Genomic DNA, 18,110 nt, shown 5'->3' on the forward strand with positions numbered 1-18,110 from the left:
GAAACCCAACATACCTCCAGCTCCAAAGTTAAGGACATACTGAGTAAATAGAGCATCGAGTTCATCATACTGGACCAAGGCGTCCTCAAACTGCTGTAGCATCTCAAAAACAAAGGCCAACTCCTCCTGCAGCGACGCAAAGAGCACGTTTTAATCTCCACTTCTCAACCATTCATGCTACATCCTCTAGTCGTCCTACAGAAGAATCCACCTGCTGCTGTGTTTATTCTACCTGGACCATGAAGTATTCACAAAAGCTCCATCCAGGCTGTGTGCGTTTCTCCCGGAGCGTACGCATGTCGTCTTCAAACCGACCCAGGTTCTTGGTGAAGGACATGAGGAGGAGGGTCCGCAGCTTCAGCAGCAGGGAGTTCCACGACTCCAGAGACCGAGATGAGTCTTTCAGAGGATCCGAGAGCACCACACACCTGGACCAAAACAACAACAACCAGGAGGGTTTGCAAAGGTCGGCTGCTGCATTAGGGTCATTACCGACTAAAAGGTAAAGTCTAAAGACGACAGATACATCAGAGAAGATCCAGGAGTTCTTTTTGTAAATCTCTAACTTTATTCTTGAAATCCCCCACCCCTCCTTTTATTTTTTCCTCACAATTTTAAGATTTGTAAGTAAATTTATTACAGTAATCTCAGAAAGTCAAATATTTTCCCTGGATTTACCAGTCTCCCCAATTCGGTACAAGCTCACACACTTTTTAAGCTTAAACGAGATACAAAATCTGTTTCCTTCCAGATCTAATTGTCCTTTCTGGACAACACGTGCTTGTCTTGTCTTTAACGCCACTCTGAGCAACAGTAGAGGGATTCTCTAACAGTTAGTGTAGCAGAAGAAGGAAGTCTAAAACAACAGACTGAAGGAAGGTGATGTTTCTCTTTTACTTCCAGATAGCAATGGGTACCGAATTCGGTACTTTTTAAGGTACCGACCGAATTCCATAGTACTGACTGAGCACCGATTCGCATCATTTGTAACGATGCCTCGTTTCGGTACCCGTCCTTCATAACGAGAACTTGCCAAGACAGCTGCGCATGCGCAAGAGCGTTATGTCGTCGGTCGCTGCGAGCCAGTTGTAAACAGAGCAGCATGGTAGAAAGAACGCACGCTAAAGCTTGGGTCCACTTCACTAAATGTGATGGGTAACTGGGTGATGATGAAACCAGCGACAATGATCTAAATGATACATCCTCATCTTAATCTGCTCCGGTAGGTAAATAAAATGTTTAAGATAACGTTAGCTTGATTTGTTAGCTTCCGTTTCGCTAATGGTGCATTCGCTTTCTCCTCGGAACTCCGAATTTCCGACTAGAAGAACATGAACACGCTCTAAAGTTTGGCTTCACTTTACTAAATGCGACGGGTGATTGGGTGAAGATGAAACCAGTGACAACGATCTAAGTGTGAGGCATCATCGTTTTAATCTGCTCCAGCAGCTAAATAAACTGTTTAAGATAACATTAGCTTGGTATGTTAGCTTCCATTGCCACCATTGTTATCAGCTAATGGTGCGTTTGCTTTCTCCTCGGAAATTCTAACTTCCCCAGTAGGAAAAATCAAAGAAAAAGGATGGCAAAAGGAATGAAGATACACAGTAAATTTAGTTCACAGTAAAGATGTTTGCTTCAGTTTAATTATCAGCTTATAAAACTACAAGGACGATGTTAAAATACAAACAGTTGTATGTTATTTATCGTAATTTTTATCAAATATGGTTTTATATATTGAGAAAAATATATATTTAATTATAAAAGAGAATTAAAATATTAAACACTCAAAAGTATCTAAAATTGGTAGTTAAGTACCGGTATCTATTCCTAGGTACTGGGAATTAGTACTGAATCGATTCAAATGTCAAAGGTACCCATCCCTAATTCCAGGTGTGTCTACATCAGCTGGTCAGAAAAGCAGAAGCCTCCCACCTGTCGTTCTGCTTGTTGCAGAAGTCGCTGCGGATCTTGTCCACGATGGAAGACCGAGGCAGAATATTTGGTTTGTTCTTCTTCTTTGTGTCGCTGGTTTCCACGACGATGATCACCCAGTCTGCTGAGCCGTGGGTCCGTAAGGTGTTCTGCCAGCGCATCATGTCTTCCTTCACGGAGCTCTTGTACATCTCCGTGTCCTGCAGCAGCACAGACCTTAATGGTCAGGTATTAAACTGGTACTTACACACCAAGCACACATGCACTCACCAGGCAGGGAGTGAATTATATTAAATTTGATGTGCTGGAACATCTAGAAACAGATTTAGATGGGTTCCTTCATTGCTTTTTATGTAACCTACCTCTAAATACCGCGAGCTGCCAGATTCAAGACAGAGTTTCTAACTTAACATGTCTGTCGCCATTTCTAATGACGTTTTGTCGATATTTCTTGCCTTTGCCAAAATCCCATCCTGCACTCTGGATGGTCCTTCCAGACACTCGGAAAGGGAAGGATCTGAACAAGAGCATGCAGCATGATCACGCTACAACTGACCAATCATAAACCTTTCTCAGGTGAACTCACCCAGTCACAAAACAGCTGTTTAACATGCAAAATTTATTTAGGACACAGCATGCCAAACACTGACCAGGGCTGCAGAAAAGCTGTCATTCGATGTGTCAGCGGTGAGAATCTGCATTGATGATAATTAGTGTTCGATGATGATGTTAAGTAATCGTTGTAGCCCAATTCAAATGTGCTGTTTCACTGATATTTGTGTACATTCGGGGTGTAATGGTACGCTAACATCGTATTCGATTTGGTTCAGTGTTTTGAAGAGCTCGGTTTGATTCATTTTTGGTAAATTATTATTTATTTAATAAAATCTGAAGCGGCTCTTATAGCGAGCAGAACCAGGTGGCATCACAGGCTGCTGATCTAGCATGATGTCTTTAATTATTTCACAGGTTATTTTGGCATCTAGGAGTGTCATGCTCACACAGACCAGTGTTGTGTTTGACTATTGATGCTCCGTGTTTTTATTTCTGCAGCGAGCTTTAAAAACTAACCTCACACCGCCCAGAGTTTCTTCTTTAAAGCTCGTATTAAATTAATAAGCGTCCTCTGCGCCGTATTTTCGTTGTAGGATGAAAACTTCACATCTACTGTCACGGGGAAATTTAGCAGACGTGTTTGTTTACATTTTTGCTGCTGTGTGCCTGCAGTAGGGGTGGGTGCAATTAATCGATGTGGTGAGACATCTAAAAGCTTAACATGTTGTTTCAGCATCGATTAATGAACAATGATGCTTAAAAAAACATAACATCAAAGTTTTGTTGCGAAGCCAGTACTAAAAAACAAACACGTAACCGGAGCCTTGACGCGCGCGCCGCCCGAACTGTTTAGTGAGTGGCACTACCTCTTTGACCTCTTTCTCCATCCTGGAGACTGTCTCCAAACTACCGAAGAACTCAGAGAAGGCGAGGAGCATTACAAAAGCAATAGCTACTTTAATCGCGACGGATCTACGCCAGTATTCAGTAGTAAACAACAGGGGGTTTCGGTTAGTGGTGCGCACCATGGAGCCGCGCTATAAACTTCCTCACCAAAAACATTTTGCAGAAAAAGAAGTCCCCCACCTCTACGAGGAAAACAAAGCAAGCGTTCTGGAGTCCATGAAGAAGGCAACCGGGATAGCGCTCACATGCGATGCGTGGACATCGGTTGCCACCAAATCCTTCGTTACTGTAACGGCACATTTTGTTCTTGCGTCGAACAAGAACGGGTGGAAGTTGGTGAGCCACGTTCTTCAAACTCGAGAGATGAGTGAGTCAAAGTAGCACAATGTTGACATTTGCCCGTCTCACACAACAGGAGGGTGTAGGGGGACAAGAGGGAGGGGAGGGAGTATGGGTGTCAATCTGCTCTATTTTGTTGTGTTCACCTAAGCTAGCTGTAGCTGTAGATATAGCTATTTATCTACCAAAGCCTGATGTGACTGGGGTTTCCTGTATGAAGCACTGCTGCTGATTGGCGCCCGAGGGTGATGTTTGTTCTAAATTGGTCGGAAGTGAGGAGTGGAGGGATAAACGTGATGAGTCACCCATTAAGTAACGGTCTCCTAGCAGGGAGAAACCAGAGTTACACAATGTTTTATAAGTTCAATAAACAGTTACAATCATTGGCTGCTATATCTGAACCTTTGGGTCTTCAGGGTTGTGCACAAAGAACTTTTCAGTTCATGACTTTGAATTGGTTCAGCCTGACTTTCTTGTGACTCAATTGGTTGTTTTGCCTCAGTGGAACTGAAATTAGACGCTAAATGTGTGCTTTATTACTCCCTAACTCTACCCGTCAGACAGAGAAAGATGGTTCTTGGGTCATTTCATTGCTCACCCTGACCACTGTCTAATTCAGTAAGCAGTCCATCTGTGACAGTCCCAAGCTGTAGGTGGATGTAAAGGAAAAATCTGCTATTTACAGGAAATCCACGACTTTTACTTTTCCTCAAACAGTCTGGTTTTATTTGACATCAGTTATAATGTGTGGAAACTGAGATAACTGTGGGAAAGGGGAGCCGACTGATAGCTCCAGTAGGGTTAGGGTTGGAAGTGACTGTGTGGAAAATATGCAATCAAATGAGAACAATTGTGAGAAGATTAAGAAACATTTAAGACTTTTTTGCAACAAATGTCACAATTTGTAGTTCTGTGTGTTCTGCTGCCCTCTACACGCATTTATCTCTCCAACCCTGCAGCCAGTTATAGGGAAACATCACGAGTCACAAGATCACAGCAGCACTTCCTCCAACTATCCAGCTGCTGAGTCAGCATGTTCCTGCCTCTTTTATTATTATTTAACAATCTGCTTCATGTTTGTCTGTTTAACTAAAGCTGGAGACCGCAGGCTCCCACCTTTACCTTTATCATACAGAAAGAAAAGCTAAAATGTTCTACGAGGTAAGTCTGAGAGCTGCAGGAGGTAAAACACTCATACCCATTCTGTGAGTGGATGACAGCTCTGTGCCTTTTTTTCCACAGATAAGAATAAACTAACATGCAGAGTAGATAAGTGGTAGTTTCTTCCAGCAGAGAAACAGACTTTACCAAACAGCCTGCATGTGACAGCGACCAGGCTATGACCTAACCACGCAGAACAAGTCCTCTCATTAGCAGTCATTATGTCTGTGCTTCACAATAACCTGTTTATAACCAGAAAACTACACGAGCTGCAGGAGCCGAGTCACTAACGGTAAACAAGGAAAGTTCAGGCCACCATACTCAACACAATTTTGATTCAATCTGAGCATCTCGAGATTTGTGTGTGTGTGTGTGTGTGTGTGTGTGTGTGTGTGCGTGCGTGTGTGTGTGTGTGTGTGTGTGTGTGTGGGTGTGGGTGTGTGATCTACTTACACAGCAGTCAGTCCAGTAGATGTGGAGGAAGGGGAAGGTTAGAAGAGCCTTGTTGCTCTCCTTCGGGAGCAGCTCCTCTTTAAACTGGACAAAATTAGCTTCAAGGTGGATCATTTTTGGTGCGCGGCCGTAAGTCCTGCACAGAACAAACGACTGAGATTTACAGCATTACTGTACATTACATTTCATTTCATTTTTTTTCGTTCTTCAGGGGACCTATGAGCCGACCAATTAGGGAGGAGACTTAGGCTCCCTATGGGTTCCTGAGGCTCATTGCTGGGGAAATTTTTGGGGGGTCTTGCACTAGATTTTTTTTTGTTTCCTCCATAACCTTTTTGTTCCACAACCCTCAGGATTTAAGAAATTCTAAATGCCAGTCTCTTACCGAGTCCCACCTCAGCAGCAGTGGCGTGTAGGTGAGACCCTGCTTACGCAGTTCAACAACCCGACCACGCTCACAGAGGGAAAGTGGTTTTTGTCTTTGCCACTAGGACATCGACAACCCGATAGAAAATAAAAATCAATCCACATTTTTGCACAGATGTGGCTTTTTGAAGACACGTGGTCTTAAACACGGGATCTGTTGTAAAACACTGTTTCAGTTTAAGCATTATTTTTAGGGATGCAACTAGGGTTGTCACGGTAACTGGTGTAGCGGTAAACCCCGGTAAAAAAGTTGACAATAATAATAACAGTCTTGTTTTTTAAAATATATATTATCTCGGTGGATTACCATGGCTGCAGTGTAGGCGCGCTGACCCTTACCAGCCACCGTATCATCTGTTCTGCGCACTTTGTTGTTTACAACCAAAACTTTCTTGAAGCTAAAGCTGAAATAATAGCCAAAGGAGGAGACGGCAGCGCTCAGGACATTTAATATCCCTTAAAGAAGACAAAGTGGGAAGTATGGGCATTTTTTTGGATATCTGAAGAATGCCGAGGGACAGTAGATAGAAGACGGCTATCCAGCTTGCAGCACGTGCAGAAAAAGTGTCTGTGAAAGTCAGCAACGCTTCAAATCTCATGACACATCTGCGTGACCATCACCCACAACTCTACAGTCAACGCAAGGCAAGCTAACGTTAGCGTTTTAGCTAAAATGCGTGATCTGAGGATTTGGGTTGAGGGAGAATGCAACGAGTCGCTATATAAAGCAGCCGCAGCGCCCGCTACCTGCATATAAACCGTGTCGCGGACACCCCCATGTTGAAATGACATCAAACAGACAAAAAATAAGAAGTTATGGGCAAATATTGGTATTTTAAAGACTAAAGGGGAAAAATGTAAACAAATAAACAACATAATTACAAAATAACACATTTTAGGCTAAATTTAGACCCAAACTGAGGACAATATTTTCCTGATATACAGGGTTTATTTAGTTGTCTGAAAATGTAGCACGTTTTAAAAAATACCGCGATAATACCGAAAACCATGATAATTTTGGTCGCAATAACCGTGAGGTAAAATTTTCACACCGTGACAACCCTAGATGCAACAATACCCCTTTTTTCCAAACCGATACGATACCGCTACTTGGATCTGAGTACTCGCCGATACCGATTACCGATACTTATACCACACAAAAAAAATGCAATGATTTGGCATACAGATTTTATTTTCTTCTCTGCTTTCAACAGGAAAAGACTGAGGTAGATAAAAAGTAAAATATATGAATAAAAATCATCACAAAGGTAAAATATTAGGTGAACAGAAATGACAAGTTACAGTGAAGCCATTTTCAAGCAACTGTATTGGTATTGGTTCTTGGTATCGGTCAACTTTTACCGATACCGATACTGGAATTGGTATCAGCACAGATACCAATACCAGTATCGGTATCGGTGCATCCCTAATTATTTTCAATAAATTTCATCCTCAGAAAATGTTTTGTCTCACTTCCATTCCAACTTGTTGCATGTTGAAGCTCTACTCGAAGTGTTAAGATTAACTATGCAAAAAAAGATTTTAGGCCATTTTTCAAGTGGTCTTAAAACTTTTGATGAAGAATTTTTGACTAATGCAATATTTTTGATAAATTCCTTTTCAATGAAAAATTAATGAGCATCAGACCCACGTGACCGCTGAGCTAGCTCCGGGGAAAGGCCTCAGTCTGAGCCTTGGCCTTGCCTTAAAACTGTTCCGTCAGTTTCAGTCTCTCAACTTAGACCATTAGTTGTAGCGTTTGTGCGTTCTTTTTGGATGTCATTTGTGCAATTGTTGGACAAAATGATTGCTGTGGTATTAATTGCACAAATAGAGCATCCAAGGTGTCTCCACTTCATTTTTTTCAGTAAGTAAAATTTTATTTATGTATTTTAGGTCACTGCCGCTCTTGCACTAGCTGAGCTCAGATTCTAACATGTACTGTTTAAGCATGAAATTTAAATGTAATAGGGTAAAACCCAGTGCATTTAACATAATGCTGCATTTTTGAAAATGGGTTGAAATATGACATGTTGGTGGAGCTGGGTTCCGACTATCAGTGTGGTACCCTCCCTTCAGCGACAGCTCGACATCTCTGACCGCAGCTGCGCCTGTCTGCTGCGCGTGATGCCGGCTTTTGGAGTTCTCGGATGGGGACCTCTGTGTTCCACCCAGTTTTACCCAGCGGTCAGCCCGGCGCATCTCTGACTCAGAAGCTCTGGTGTTGTGCACAGTTAGCTCCGGTTGTTGCTAGGTAGCTACCTCCATTAACTTAGCTCCCACCTCCGCGTTAGCTTTGGGTTAGCTTGTAGCTACATCGCTTCAGTTTGACGGTGTCGTCATTTGATCTCAGCCTTACAGCCCCACCATCAGCTCCACCTCTTTTCCCTTTTATGGAATTGTCTGGGCGTGACGAGACGTGTGACATAATCAAAATGGGGGTGGTGGCCACCTCCGATTTCAGATTAAAACTTATAATACGAGCCTATGGACAGGAATTATCCAATATATATATATATATATATATATATATATATATATATATATATATATATATATGTCGATGGATTTTCCTAAAGCCTTCAATCTAGTGGATCATTATTTGCTCTTGGATAAGTTAAATGCTTACATTCAGTCAGTCACTAGTAAGGTTAATTATCAACTTAAAACGTTATATCAATCAATGAACTACTTTGATTTTAGAGTGAGAATTCGATTTATGTGATATAAAATGGTGCCTTGTTTCGGTACCATTGAATTAGGTACCTGCCCTTCATTCATGAGAACTTGCGAGACAGCGATTTGCCAAATAGACAGCAGCGCATGTGCAAGAGCATTATGTCATCAGTCGCTGTGGGCGAGCTGTAAACTGAGCAAACAGCATGGCAGCAGAGAGAAAATCTCTAAAGTTTGGGTCCACCTCACTAATTGTTATGGTAACTGGGTGATGATCATGATGATGATGATGATCTAAATAAAGCTTCATTGTCTTAATCTACTCCAGCATGTAAATAACCTGTTTTAGATCATGTTAGCTTGGTATTTTAGCTTCCATTGCTATCAGCTAATGGTGCATTCACGTTCTCCTCGGTACTCGGAAATTCTGACTTCCCAGTAGGAAAATTCAACGGTTTAAAGAACGGCAAAAGTAATGAAGATACAAAGTAAATTTAGTTCACAACAAAGATGCTTGCTTAAGTTTTATTTGTAGTTTATAAAACTACAAGGACTCATCATCACACAATTTGTCCAGAAGGTAAAGTTTAGGAATAGGAGTACATGGAGCTGGGTTTTAGTTTTTAATGATTTAGAAACAGTTGTGGTTAAAGGTTTTCGTAGTGAAGAAGTTTGTACAACACTATGATGAAAAAATACAAATATATATATATATGTTGAGATTTAGTTTCTGTAGGTGATGATGTGCACGAAATGTGGAACAACTTTAGGTATGTTTGGTGATTACATAGCTAATCAAATGAAACATGATTATGACACTTGGAAACTAAACTCAGTTAAATTAATTGAAGTTAAAATTTGAACAATTGTGCAATTGATATAAAACTAGGGATGCACCAATACGATACTGGTATCAGTATCGGCACCGATGCCGATATCGGTATCGGTAAAAGTTAACCGATACCAGGAACCGATACCAATGCAGTTGCTTGAAAGTGGCTTCATTGTAACTTGTTATTTCTGTTCACCTATTTTTGTTTTGTGATGATTTCCATTCATATATTTTACTTTTTATCTACCTCACAGTCTTTTTCTGTTGAAAGCAGAGAAAAAAAAAATCTGTATTCCAAATCATTGCATTTTTTGTGTGGTAGAAGTATTGGTATCGGTAATCGGTATCGGCGAGTACTCAGATCCAAGTATCGGTATCGGTTTGGAAAAAAGTTGTATCGTTGCATCCCTATATAAAACCTCTTTTGGTATCATCCTAGCATCAACTGGTAGTTCATGTTACATTTTCCTTCATGTTTTTAGCAGAGGAGGACTCACCTTCTCCACTCCATTGGCTCTCTGGGAAGTTGTTGAGCCAATGAGGTATAAAGAGACGTGAACAGGTTCTGATCCCCGGCACCTGAAGAAAAAGATAAAGACAAAAACACATTCATATAATACCTCAAATAAACAGTAGTTCTTTCTGGTTCTTACATTAAGAAAACGTGAGGCTGAAGTGAGTGGTTGTTCCAAAAGTTTTCTCTGCCTTTTAATCTGCTCCTTTTCAGAATAAAAGCCTAAATTATGTTTTAATTTAAAATAAACTTCTTTAATCACCAACTGAAGTCTACATTAGTGTTGGTAGTTGGGCTGAACGACTTTAAGAAAAGACTGAATTACAATTTTTCCAGCAGAAATTGCGGTTTCGGTTCAATTCACGATTTTCTGCAAAGGACCTACACTAGCCTGCCAAGCCATCCTGTAGATGAAGTGAAAAGAGGGTCTAGATTCTACAACAAATCATTCACATTAATATTTACTATTTAATCATACAATAAAAACAGTTAAAGCTATTAATATTTTCTCTCATTATTATCTTTTTTTTATTTTTTTGTGTTTGTGAAGTAACTTGTGCTTGTGATTTTTATCTAGAGAGGAGCTTTATAAAAACATGTTCTACTCCAAAAGTGCATGGACGGAATCTGTAGGTAGAAATAGCTTTTAAATGTATTAAACATAAAAATGATGCACAGTTTTCCAAGGCAGGCTGGCAGCACGTTTTTCGAAGCCGTCTTGATAGTTTTTCTCACTCAAACATCAGTTCCGTGAGGGAGACGCACACATTCTGACACCTTAGCTTGTCTGAACTAACGTGTGCCATCAGAAACATTCAAACCATTTTTAAGAGAAGTTGAGCTTTCAAGTCAACTAAAGTGCGCAACTCCACACTCGCGCTGATGAAGCATAAACCAAGCTTTAGAAATCAGCCTGAACCTGCTCCCATGTGAGAGGAGTCTCTCTCTCCCTTACTCAACTATGTTCTCTCTCTCTGCCCCTGGCTCACCTATGGTGCCGGTGTCGGTACAGGATCGGCTCGGGGTCCTTCGACTGCCGATGACGTCACATTACTGCAAATCTACTCGGCTTTCACACATACGTTTTGGAAAGACATCAGCAGTTTTGTTAATAAATTCTTGTTTGTTAGCACCTAAATTTTTTCTTTATAATTGTAATTTGTTAATAAAACACTATAATATCTTTGTTTTGTAAAGAATGTAAAACTGCATAAAACCAACATCGGACTGACAAAAAACAGAACAGTTCTTATATGTGAAGCCATATCTGTTTGTATTAATATGGAGTTCGTCATATTTCCTTAGTTGTTATCTAAATACATTCTTTGACTCAAAATGTTGCTTGGTGTCTTTCAATAAAGTTCTTATATTTTATTTTGCCCCATTTCATCAACATCAAGAGCTTTTGAGGGTCACCGTTTATCATTTGCTTGTATTTTACATTTCCTTCAGAAATTCAAACATATTTTCTCCAAAAAGTGTTGATTTTTGGACTACAGGACTACAACCGCTAAGACTACGACCGCAAATTTGTTCTGACCAATGAAAATCATAACGTGATAACGTAACTTCCATAAGCTTCATGTTCAGCCAATCAACTACTTTGACGTCATCGGCAGTCGAAGGACCCCAAGCCAATCCTGCACCCGAGCAGATCCTGTACCGTCACCATTATTATCGGCTCTAGCTGCGATGTGTGTGGAAACATAGAACAGGGAAAACTACCTGAACGTGCAGCTCTGTCAGCTGTGGAGTTGGGCTCGGCTATGGACGGTACACCCATCTACATAAATATAGGGTACACCCCACCCCCCTCCCCCGCGCTGGCTTTTGCCGCCGCCACAACACAGGGGGAAAACCCCGGATGTAAAAAAATAATAATAATAATAAAGTTACACAACTGATCATGGATCAGTCAAAACAGCTAAACCCGCAGCTTTGACGGTCACGTGATCGTGCTGTTTGAAATCGCAATTTCGGTCCAAAAGCGATAGATCGTTCAGCCCTAGTTGGTAGGATAAACAATAAAATGTTTTATTCTCTAATCTTTGTCAGAACAACAGAATTTATACTAGTTTATCAAAACCAAAACACCAGACAATATGTGGGAATATCATTTCACCAAAGTTAAAATCACAAAAACCTAAATTTATTTGTCTAATGTTTCTGGTTTGCATGGATGTGGTGAAAAAGAACATGAAGTTAGCTGGTGTGAAGGTAGAGAATGTAGGAAACGGGACTAAATCAAGACAGATGATTCCCTGTGGTGATCTTTGAAGGGAAAAAACAACATTAACACGTATTCATTTGCTGCTTTCCGACTGCAAATGCCTGCTCAGGAAAAGAAAAAGAAAGCTTGGAAATGATGTGTGAGGTAACAGATTCATGCATTCTTCTGTTGCGTTGCTTCAGGGAGCTTCTTGCAAAAAAAATAAACACACACAGACCAACTGACAAATCCAGTTTTCAGAGAGGTTTAAAGAAGTAGGAAGAAAACTGCTCGAAAGCTGTAACTAATGTAACCAACCCAGAAGTTTGAATAAGTGCTATTAATACACCCTCTGGTCACCGTTTCTTTATGCTGTCGTCAGAGGGCTCAGACCAGGCCCGCTCTAGCTAAAGCTACAAACTCAAACACTACAAAGCAGAGAGGAGTTCAGAGGTGACCAGATTACCTCAGACTAAAATAAACATACAAAACAAGCATTTAAAATACCTCACAGAGGGTTTGCTTGACATATCACCACAGTCATGAAACAGATCAGGGATAATAACAGTGTTTTTAAATAAAGGACACAGTTATTTTTTATTGGCCTACAAAAATATCCCGTCGGCTAAAAAAACTGAATCATAGTTCAAATGAAAATAAAAACCAAACATTTGGTCTTTCTGTGCAGCAGATCTCTTACTAAAGAGAATAAACATCTTCGCTTTTAAAGATGATCTCAAATGCTGAAGCACAAGATCAGTGTACATCAGTACAAATACAATTAAAAAACAACTTAATGTCCTCTCCTATAGCTCTTAGAAATGTCTGATTATAGATCCATGACATATTTGTGCTTTAATTAAGTGATTATTAGTATTGTACAGTATAGTACACATTCTCACTCCCAGCACGTCGGTAACGACCTCCGCGTCAGACACCTACGCCGAAAAGACCCTTTTTCGTCACTGTTGTATGGCTTTTTCTGACTGCAAATCCTAATGCGGCATCAGAGTGACGCAATGGGATGTCCGCTGGGGCCGTACCGACCACACACATTTTACCGCATCCGAACCATAACTTTCTTGCTACTTCTAACCTTCCCCTCGCCCCATGCTAACCTTAACCTATTCGCTAGTTGGAGCCTCCCCCTCGCCTGGGCCCCAACCAACACACTCAGTCCGAACGCGTGGAACAGAAACACCTGGTCACTGTGAGGGGATGGTTAGAGGTAGCAACAGGGTTAACGTTAGGATGGGAGTGAGGGGAAGGTTATGGTGCTTACACATTAGCGTCGGCGCGGCCCCAAAATGTGCCAAATGGCACGGGAATTTGGTTTCACACACCGGTCAGATTTGTGTTTTCGGTGCAGATGACTTTTTCTCAGACCTTCTCCCCAGCGGTCAGACAGGGACTGAGGCAACACTACAGACTGATTGGCTGGCTGAAATTACGCCTACCGCCTCCGATCTGCGAGAAGAATGAGCCAGCAGAGGGGTTCCCGCATGCGCAATTCATTTTCATGCTGTTGGGTAGACTTCTGTCCGTAGCATGGCGCCGTTGTACCGGAGCTGCCGTTCAGTGTGGGAACGGGAGAAGAGAATAGCTCTGTGCGTGAGCCTGTTCTCTACATCGGAGCTCTTACCCTGGCGAGCAGACAGCTGCTAAAGGGAGAAATCAGTGTGTGTGGCACAAGATTATGAAGACACAAACAGCAAATTAATATAATAATGTGGTTCAGAGTCTCCAAATGCAACACGGCTCATGCCAGCCTTTGTTTATCTAATAATGGAGGACACCGCAGACTTTCTCGCGTGTAGTAAACGCCGCCCACAAACTCGGGGATTTTTGCATTCCTCAGAAGGGCCCTCAGATTTAAATGTGAACATTACACCACCCATTCGAGACCGAACTCACGCCATCCAGCCCGACCAAACCCCAACCGTGCCGACGCTAATGTGTAAGCGCCATTAGAAATAGCAAGATGGTTAAAGTTAGGATGGGGTCAAATGTGACACCAGTAGAGTGCCAGCAACATCCCATCTCATCACTCTAACGCCGCATTGGTATATGCATTAGAATAAACGGAGACCTCAAAACAACGTTTATGAATGGCGAAAGTTTTATTAGTTTTCATTAACATTTTTTACTAATCAGTAAATGCATTTTGTCCTCACGGGCTCCTGTAGAAGGAAACATGGCGTCTAATATGCCGTCTCCCAGAGACTTAGACCCGCTCCAATGCATTTTAGACCTGATTTTTATTAAGAAGCTGCCAAATTGCGCCAATATTTTTCAACAACTGGGCATAATTTAATTAATTTTCGACATTTGGGTGGATATTCCCAGAGATTAATGGTAAAAACTACACATTGTCATTTTAAGTCCCATAAACAACTTAAAAAGCGAAAACAATTGTTTTATCGTATCGTTACAATTGTTTTTCTTTACAAGAAATGTTTTTCAGGCAGTGAGAAAGAGCTTTTTTCTGTCACCCTTTTTTACATCCTGAATGAGTATGATGACATTTTTTTAGCCCATTAGATGTCTAAGAACATTGGTCACATGGAGTACTAAGAGCCAAAACATGCTGTATGCTCAGAGTTTTCCAGTGGTTTAATTTCATGAACCCATCCTTGACCTTTTGCCAATTTATTTTTGGTCCTATATGTTACATAACGAACCACAAACTATACTTGACCTTATCTCCCTATACTACCCGCCTCGACTACTGCAATGCCCTTCTAACTGGTCTTCCAGCCTGTACTGTGAGACCTCTTCAAATGGTCCAGAACGCAGCGGCGCGTCTGGTCTTCAATCAGCCAAAAAGAGCACACGTCACCCCTCTGTTCATTGAGCTCCACTGGCTACTGCTAGCAGCACACATACAATTCAAATTGCTAATACTAGCATACAAAGTCCGAGATGGTACGGCTCCCATCTACCTGAATCCTCTTGCAAAGGCTTACGTCTCGGCCCGGCCGCTTCGGTCATCACAGAATCGTTGGCTAGCAGTGCCTACACCACGCTCAGGACAATCCAGACTCTTCTCATGCATCGTTCCACAAATGTGGAATGACCTTCCGAGCACTACCAGAACAGGGACTTCCTTTTCAATTTTCAAGAAACTCCTGAAGACCCTGCTCTTCAGAGAGCATCTTCTAAACTAGCACCCTACCTGCACCCGTCCCCTCTCTACTGTCCACTCCTTGATCCCTACTCTCCATGATTGATGTCAAGCTGTTGATGTTATTGTTGTTGTTGTTAGCCTCAAGGACAACATGCCGATTATCACTTGTAAGTCGCTTTGGACAAAAGCGTCTGCTAAATACATAAACATAAACTACCCATGGTGCATTTGGAATTTAGGCATTTTTCTACTTGTCCCTTTTTCTTGGAATAATCATCAGGGGTCTCATTTATCAAGCTTGCTTACGCACAAAACGGGGTCGGAAAACTGCGTAAGCAACTTTCCACGCTAACTTTGGGATTTATGAAAGAAAACTTAGCGGAAAAATGTGTGCAACTTTGAGTTGACTAAGGACCTGGCTTACGCACATTTAGGACATAGAAAGCACCTGCAGTGCTGCTGCTGAGAAGGATAAAATTATGAAATCCTGCAGCATTATCTCCCGTACTGCTTCATTTTCACACAGAACAATACCCCCCACACGCACACACACGTGCGCACACACACATGCGCGCACACTCACACAAACACATGCGCGCGCGTGCGCACACACACACACACACACAACCTGAAGCGCAGAATATGGAATGCAGAATACCAGCAGGGGAGCAGATTGAGACAGAATGTCATGTGTCTGTGACAGTGTGTGTCCTGTCACTGTGACCCGATTGATCATGCGCCCTGGCTACTTGTACAGGGGAGATCTCCGTTTGGCTGACTGGTTAGCGTGCGTGACTTTCACCTGGGAGTCTGGGGATCGAATCCTGATCGGATCATTTTTTTTATATCAGCCACAGATCTCTCTGAAGAACTCAGCATTGATGGCTTCAGCAACGCTGTGCCACTCCGTGGATTTTCTCTTATTTGTTTTGCGAAAGTACTTCCTTTCATTTCTCCACCTCACCCACAGGTACCTCAATTTCTGCTTGTGTGAAATTGCGCCTCCTTGATCTGTGGTCGTGATCGAAATGCTGCAACAAGCCGGCTTATGTTTATGCATGAGGTCCACAAGGCACTTTGCATCAACCATTTATGGCAGAAAGTGGGCGTGTTGAGGGCGAGATGTGACTAAAAAGCAGCTGAGAAACTTTCTAGATAGTTTCTGACTTATGAAGCGGAGATTACGTGCAGCTGTGCGTACTCCATGTTTGATAGATCACAAACCTACTTGGCATAAGTACATTGTTTTTGCTGAGCTTAAGTACGGTCAGGGGTGGACATTAACTTCAAAACCAACCGGCCAGCCGGGCCAGTAACTCTGAATATTTACCGGCCCCACCAAGAATCTACCGGCCCCGCTGGTCAGCTGCCAAAACGAGTCAAAATAACAACTGAACCGTTTTAAATGTAACAAACCTTCATTTTGTACACATTCACAAACACAATAACGTATTCAAGTTTGAATTTGTTTATTCCCTCAACAAAACTCGATTTTGTCGTCGCATACTTCTGGCATACAACGCAGTACATCACCAACTCCGCTTTGCTGTACTCGAGCCTTTGGCCGTGTTCGAGATGAGCCAGTTCTGCGCAGATTAGACCAGCGGTGATCGGCGAGCAGTGCATGCCGGTTAGATTTGTGTCCGACCTGACGCCGACTTGCTCTGATGTCATGCATACGTAGGCAACGATAAACTCGTGAGATCAAGGCGGCCGCAGATTTTGGAGCAAGGCTTGCAGTTGCTCTCCCTCGGCTGCAAAACCTAGATGACTGGAAACGCCTGGCTCTCACCTGATCTAAGATCTGATTGGTTCATATTTTGATCCAAACATCCGGTGGTAGAACATGAAATGTTAGTTGGTCACATGTATTCTGTAAATCATGTTACGTTGATGATGACAACTATATGGGCCATAAAGAGAAATGTGTTTTGTTTTCTTTTGTCACGTTTCCTATGAGCACACTAAACCTACAGCTGATAACCTTTACTTATTATTACAGTCATGTCTTCATATACAATATATGATATCCACAAGCACGTGAGGATGTGTTTCAGCTGCTAACAGGCACCAGAATTAAAATTGAACAAGTGTGAACGCTAACGCGATATCTTCAGCCATCGTCACCCGTGAGCTACACATGCAGGGAAATCTGTCCGACTTAAACTCTGGCTTTCAGCCACTCCCCCTGCTGCTTCCGTCTGCTCTCGTCTGTTCTCCAGGCGAGGCGCTGATCAACTCGAACACGGCCATTCTCTGCGCCTCCCGTCTTCTTTAAACCGCCAAGAATCATTCCACTTACGCAAATGCTTCTCTGCTTCATACAGTTTCGAACTGTCTCGCTCCTCCTCACCAGTTTTAAAGCGTTTTGCCGGAGATTTCATCAAGAAATCCCATCCCTGTGGCGGCGCCATCTCCCTGCGTGCTTGTGTGTTTCTAGCGTGGTTCCACTTCGTCTTTAATAGTGAACTTACAGTTCACGTGACTATAACTAGAATCGTGCAGTACGTGCACGAATCGTACAAGTGCAGTACGTGGCTAGAGGCGCGCAGGTTCACGCGCGCTAAACGAAAATGGCGGCTTCCTACAGGGCGCGGCCATGATGTAGGTGAAAGCCGGTGTGTAAATGACTAACAAGGCTTGGGCGCCACCCGGGCGGTAAATCGTCAAGTATTTACCGCCCGACGAGAAAATTTAGCGCCATTGGCGCTCGGGCGCTTTAAAGGTCCACCCCTACGGTTTTAGTAAGGAATCTACGCAATGTTTTATAAATGAGACCCCTGGACCTGAAACTGGCTAGTTTATGTTGAGGTAAAGGGAAAGGATGCATTGGAAACCTGCCTCACTTTTAACTGCAGTAAGCAATATCTTGACTGCATCTATCCTACTGTCAGTATGCATACACGTATAAATAAAGATTCAATAAAAAAAGATAATCACACAGTAACAAATTACAACTATCCTAACATATCATAAC

The 18,110-nt window shown here is 42.2% G+C and overlaps 1 protein-coding gene across 1 annotated transcript in view; it reads right to left on the reverse strand.

Annotated features, from left to right (window-relative positions):
- Positions 1-18,110, reverse strand: part of trappc10 (trafficking protein particle complex subunit 10) — a 32,335-nt gene that overhangs the window by 12,763 nt on the left and 1,462 nt on the right. Inside the window, exons 2-6 of the mRNA XM_015965932.3 lie at positions 9,781-9,862; positions 5,350-5,485; positions 1,936-2,135; positions 233-428; positions 15-126 (exon numbers count right to left, since the gene is read on the reverse strand). Of these exons, the coding sequence (XP_015821418.1) occupies positions 15-126; positions 233-428; positions 1,936-2,135; positions 5,350-5,485; positions 9,781-9,862 (726 nt within the window). The remainder of the gene's footprint in view (positions 1-14; positions 127-232; positions 429-1,935; positions 2,136-5,349; positions 5,486-9,780; positions 9,863-18,110) is intronic.

This window comes from Nothobranchius furzeri, chromosome 14 (assembly GCF_043380555.1).
Source record: "Nothobranchius furzeri strain GRZ-AD chromosome 14, NfurGRZ-RIMD1, whole genome shotgun sequence".
NCBI classification, from domain to species: Eukaryota; Metazoa; Chordata; class Actinopteri; order Cyprinodontiformes; family Nothobranchiidae; genus Nothobranchius; species Nothobranchius furzeri.